The 5,674-nt window shown below is 54.2% G+C and overlaps 2 protein-coding genes across 3 annotated transcripts in view; one reads left to right on the top strand and one right to left on the bottom strand.

Moving 5' to 3' along the window:
• Window positions 1-4,282, top strand: part of PHAF1 (phagophore assembly factor 1) — a 40,451-nt gene extending 36,169 nt beyond the window's left edge. The window contains exons 13-17 of one of the 2 annotated variants that reach the window (XM_027774620.1): window positions 249-292; window positions 778-821; window positions 959-1,017; window positions 1,603-1,675; window positions 2,063-4,282. In XM_027774620.1, coding sequence (XP_027630421.1) covers window positions 249-292; window positions 778-821; window positions 959-1,017; window positions 1,603-1,675; window positions 2,063-2,149 — 307 coding nt within the window. In that variant the 3' untranslated portion in view covers window positions 2,150-4,282. The remainder of the gene's footprint in view (window positions 1-248; window positions 293-777; window positions 822-958; window positions 1,018-1,602; window positions 1,676-2,062) is intronic. The other variant, XM_006155582.3, reaches the window with a different exon arrangement.
• On the bottom strand, window positions 2,745-5,663 carry B3GNT9 (UDP-GlcNAc:betaGal beta-1,3-N-acetylglucosaminyltransferase 9). The gene has a single exon (XM_006155583.3). It carries the CDS (start codon window positions 5,532-5,534, stop codon window positions 4,329-4,331), a length of 1,206 nt encoding a protein of 401 aa, XP_006155645.1. The 5' UTR covers window positions 5,535-5,663; the 3' UTR covers window positions 2,745-4,328.
• Window positions 5,664-5,674: the final 11 nt, after the last annotated feature.

Here is a 5,674-nt window from a genome sequence, read left to right on the forward strand (position 1 = left end):
TCAGAAAGCTAAATATTTTATCCAAGGACATAGGCTCTTAAGACCCGAAGGTCATACATGCCCTTTTCTCTTTGACATCAGTACATAAACCTGGCTTTCCCTCAGTGAATGCTGTGTCAGGGGCTCAGAGCCAAGACTTCGGTTAGGCATATTTGAGTCTTTTTTTTTTCCTTGGGTACAGGGTTGGGATGTTGGAGTAGACAGGCTTCTCAGAAGGCCCAGCCTTTACTTATCTGTCTTTTCTCTAGTTACCATCGTTGTGAGTTCAAGATCCCACTAGCCATAAAGAAAGGTGAGTAGAAAGTGCCCTCAAGGCAAGGAAGGGGTTTGGAGTTCATTCTGTACTTGGATTAGGAAGAAAGATCCAAGCAGAGAGGGTAGTAGTGTCTAGGTTTGTAGAGCCTTTGCATACCCTCAGCTCCTCTGGAATGGGCTCCTAGTTCCGAGGACTGTGTTATTCTTGGTCTGGGGTCTCCTGGAGGCCCTTAGGACCTTATCCTATGACTAGGACTGATGGTCTCTAGAGGGGAGAGTTTTCTCTCTACAGGTCATCATCCAAGTGGCCCAGCCCAGCCTTGGTGCCTGTTGCCCACTGCTAGTTGGTGTACCAGTTAGTTCCCTTACCCACCATCCTCTTCTGGACTCCAAAACAGGCCCTGTCTGGCCTACGTACTCCAGCCCCAATGCAAACGGTGGCTGGGTCTGGATTTGGCCTAGGGCTAGGACCACAGGTAGGCTAGGCCAGCTACCAATCTGCCCCCTCTCTTCTCTTTTCAGAAAATGCAGATGGTCAGTCAGAAACATGCACAACCTACAGCAAGGTGAGCTGTTTTTCTGGCCAGAGAAATGAGGTGGGCATGAGCCTGCCATGGTCTGAGGCTGTATTGTCTAGCCCAGCCATTGGTTGTAGGCATATTCATGTCCCTGTTAATCCTTCCTGGCCCTATCCCTATTGCAGTGGGACAACATCCAGGAGCTCCTGGGCCACCCTGTGGAAAAGCCTGTTGTCTTACACAGGTGAGTGATAGGTTGCTATTTCAGAAGGATGGAGGAAGCCAGACAGTGGGTATTGCTTAGAAAATATCAAAGTTTCTGCTGTTGCCACAAACATGCTTCCTGCCCTATCCTGAGGTTAGTACTGAGCCAGCTGTTATGCACATTTACTTGTGACAGAGGTTGCACCTGGGGATATAGCCTCTCTCTCTACCCTGCCTCCAGGAATGGGGGCCCTCTCATTGCTAGTTATTCAGAAAGGAAAGTGGTTTTGACTGAATGTCCAGGTTTTTTCCCCTGCTGTAGTCAGCAACCTTTGGTTGCCATGTTCTCTATGGAAAGGATCCTCCTTACTTCTCATGACCCCAGTCTAGGTTCACAATAACTTTCTGTGACCTATTGGGCTGTTAGGATTCTGAGTTGGTAGATTCTGAGTTCTTAGTAGATTCCCTACTAGCCCTAGGACCTTGAGGGCCTGTACAGGAGACATATATACACACACAGCCATGAGAGATCACTGGCCAGTAGCCCATGTCCCAAAACAGACCAGCTGCCCTTCTTGGCCTTGGTCTCTGTCTGCCCCTTTAATTCTGGCTTCTCTGGCTTCAGGTCCTCCTCCCCTAACAACACCAACCCATTTGGCTCCACATTCTGCTTTGGTCTTCAGCGGATGATCTTTGAGGTAAGCCCTGGAGGCCCTAGAAATAAGCTCCTGAGGGTGGATGATCATGGCAGGGAAGGCTAGAGACTGAAGAAACAGGGGAGAGCCTAACTGCTGTGCTGGACAGATTAGTCCTTCCCTGGAAACTGTCTGCTGAGTACCTGACCTGCCCACAGTTACCAGTGAGGGTTCAAGAATATGTTGGGGAAATCCAGAGTCACAAAGGTTAAAGTGTACTGTGCACAAGTTGTGTGTGACACAGCTGCACATACAAGTGGGCTTCTTGACCCTTCAACCTTCCCCAGCTCATACGAGGGGGCCACCTCTGCCTGAGAATCTGCCTATTTGCCACAGGACACTAAGCCTTCTACCCCTCCACCTTAACCCATTGTCCTCTTCTGACACCAGGTCATGCAGAACAACCACATTGCCTCGGTGACCCTGTATGGCCCCCCCAGGCCTGGTGCCCACCTGAGAACAGCAGAGCTCCCCTAGGGACGTCCTCACCCATGCCCTTCTGCCCTATGGAACTGTGCATCACATCCTGCTCAGCGGGCCTCCGTGTGCCACCCTGTGGGTTTTCTTGGACACCTTGCCAGTGTTGGTGGGCTGTTGTGATATTTGGAGGTGGGGCTCAGGCTGGTGCTCTGCTGTGTGTGAGGGGCCCAGATATTCCTCTGTCCGTCCTCATCCTGCTGGTGCCAGCAGGGGACACAGAGTGCAAAGAGAAGCACAAACCTTGAGCCTTGATACCTGGACCCAGGCACTCTCGACTAACATGTAAGGAGGCAGGACATGTCAACCCTGTCCCACACATATTGGGAAAGCTTGGGCTCTTCGTGTGGCACCCAGGATGAGCACAGGTCTTGCCTTTGGCCCCTTAAGGCAAGCAGGTAGCGTGTCCATAGAACTTGGTTGCAACATTTGCACTACATCCACTTTAGTTACTTGATGAGCGGCTGTGGCCAAGGTGGCCCACCTGCCCTTCCCTGTTCCTTCCTTGCACGCGCTCCCTGCCAGGCCCAGTAGACACACCCAACTGGTTGAAACAGCTTTCGACCATCCAGGTGTTTGCTCAGGCCTGGTTCTACCCCTCTTGGAGCCAGCTTTCAAGGTCGCCTATACCTGCCCGCCCTGCCCCAGCCTGGCTGCAGGGCTGCATGTTTCCATCCTATTTGCCTATTTTATTTAATGCCAAAGTTTTAGCCAAAGACATCTTCCTCCTTTTGTTGTGTTTCAGCATTCTGTTCTGCACTGTGGGCTGGCTCCCTGCCCTGACCCTGGGCACTGTCCCCTGGCCGGGCCTACTCATGGCCCAGGGCCTTCTTGGGACTCAAGGAAGGCTGGGCTACTCAGTCTCTTCATGGGTCTTGCTAATGGAAAATAGCATATATGTGCTTTAAAAAAAATTAATCCTTTTGAAAAGAATTGAGAAGAGAAATGTATAATTTTATCCCATTTTTAATATTTTGGTCTAGCAACTTGTGATACATAGATGACAATTTTGTGAGTTTTTCAAATGTGTGTACAGATTTTTGTAAATATGACTTTTTTGTAATTAACTCATGTACAGCCTCATCCTGTATAGTTTAATGATGAATGTGCAAGGGGACCTGCCCCAGGCTCCTCTATAGTTCCTGGACCTACAGTCAGGCTTGTGTGGCGCTCTCATGACTTTGTGACTGATTGGTGTCTTCCCATTTAGCCTGGCCGGAGACCCCTGCACATCCCACTGTCAGGGGCAGCCAGGACTGTTCCTCTCCTCCAGGAATGAGGGAAGGTTCCTCATCCCCTGCCCGCATCCCCTCTACAATAAAATTATTCCCTCAGCAGCAGCCCGCTACATGCTGGTGCTGGGATATTTGTACTAAAATAAGGGGTGTTGATCTTTTGAGGGTGGTTGAAGATTATGGGAAGATTTACAATGGAAGAATCTTGGAAGAAGAGGTTGCTTGGCTCCTCTGAAGGGGACAGTATAGCCTCCAGTAGGGGAACGGCGTAGTTGGGTGAAGTGTAAGAGGTGGGAAAAGCCTTTAGCTAGACCGTGTACCCAGTTGTCCTGTATACGACTCCTTCTTCAGTGTTCAGCCAGAGTTGGGCCCAAGAAGGCTTAGCTGTAGGAAAGCAGACCTCACAGGACAAGATCTCAACACCTGGATGGGGCTGAAAATCGAATTTGAGGGGATAGGTGGGAAGCAAAATGTCTTCAAATAAGTTGTGTCAGAATGGCTGCCAGATGCACTAAGGCTGAGGCCAGCACGTGCATGTGCACACGTACGCGCGCACACACACATATCCTGTGGGCCTTAAGGAGGTCTGCATGGTTGAGTCATCCTAGGATCCCATGGGTCCACGCAAGCTCCACATACCTGTTTGCTACTAAGAGAACCAAACATGTCCACTACTTTGGGGCATGTTGGACAAGAGACGGTCTACCACTTCAGCCCTTGCTGTCTCAAAGGGTCACCATTAGACTGGTTCCAGACCAGCTCTGGAGAGGGTTAGACATCTGGAGCCAAGCTCAACCTCCATTCCCTTGGGCCCTGTAGAGGCAGAGGCCAGGTGATCTGGAGAACCACACACACTGTAATAATCTGCCTGGGAAACCCCTTCACGCTTGCTTCCATTGCATCCTGGGTGTGAGTGAACAGGAGCTTGGGGTCTTGATGGGTAGCTACGACTCCCATTGAAAGGGGCCTGCAGCAACCGGCTGTGGATGTGCACAGGATGGCCTGGCTGGCCCGTGCAGCAGGCGCCACATAAGCCAGATGTCAGCCGCTGAGAGCCCATGCACTACAACCAGCTCGCGGTAGAAACAGGGGTCAAAGGTGTGCAGATGAGGCGCAGCTGAAGGCTGGGCAATGCCAAATGTGCGGAAAGCTGGGTGAGGCTCAGGTGTGAGTCGCAGGCGCTGCAGACACATGCCTAGAAAGACATCGTCGATGGGGAAGAGCTCAACCTGTGCACAGGCGCCGGCCAGGTGACGAAGGGTGGCCCCTGAAAGCACAAAGCCACCGCCTCCAGCGTAGGCCGGATAGGCGGGCAGACCGTACACAGCCTCAGGAATGTAGTACTTGCTGGCTCGCGCGCGGATTGGCCGGGCCTGCACAATCACATCGCCCGCAAGCAAGTCCTGCGCGGGATCCCGCGGCGCCAAGAACTCCAGCAGGTTCCCCACGTGCACGAACACATCAGCGTCGCCCTTAAAAACGAAGCGCACATCGGGGCAGAAGGCTGAAGCCCAGGCCAGAAAGTGGATTTCCTTGAGTGTTAGGTTGAAAAACGTGTCGTCGAAGGCCCACAGCAGGATGTCCGCGTATGCGCGACTCTCTGCACGAAGCAGAGCTCGCCAGCGCGTTCTCGTGCCCGCACCATCTGCACCGTCTGTGCCTGCTCCCTTGGGCATGCCCAGCAAGAACACACGGCGCACGAGCGCCCCCTGCACGCGACCCTCAGCGCCCCACGTCTGGCGCACCGCTTGGCGCCGCTCGAAGTCAGCCGCCACCGACTTCACGGCGATGAGCAAGTCCGGTTGACCACCGGGTGCGCCGTCGCCGCGGCACTTGTGCGGCTGGTTAATGAGCAGCGGGAAGCGTCGCTGGTCCTTGGCTCTCAGGTAACGACCGAAGTCAAAGGGTCCCGTGGGCGTAGGCGGTGCCGGCGTGTCCCCTTCGTAGGCAGGTGGGGTTGCGACTGCGTCTGGTACCTGAAACGTGCGTAGCGGGGCCGTGGGCCCCGGTGCCGCCCTGCCCCGCGTTCTAGGCGCGGTAGTCGTCGGGGCCGCACCGTCGCGCTGTGTATAGAGCAGGAGGCCGAGGGCGGTGCCGAGGAGCAGCGTGAGCGACGCGTCCCGGCGCAGGCACAGCCGTCTCCGCCTCATGTCCGCGTGGCGGGTGCCCACTCTCCCTTCCAAGGGTCGCGGCTGGGGCCTCTAGGCCGAAGCAGGTAGCTGGCAGCCGGCAGACTCTTGAGTCCCGCCCACCCCCAGAGGAGGGGGCGGGGGGGCCGCGCCCCGGGGGG

This window comes from Tupaia chinensis, unplaced genomic scaffold, assembly GCF_000334495.1.
Source record: "Tupaia chinensis unplaced genomic scaffold, TupChi_1.0 Scaffold000463_1, whole genome shotgun sequence".
Lineage (NCBI taxonomy): Eukaryota > Metazoa > Chordata > Mammalia > Scandentia > Tupaiidae > Tupaia > Tupaia belangeri.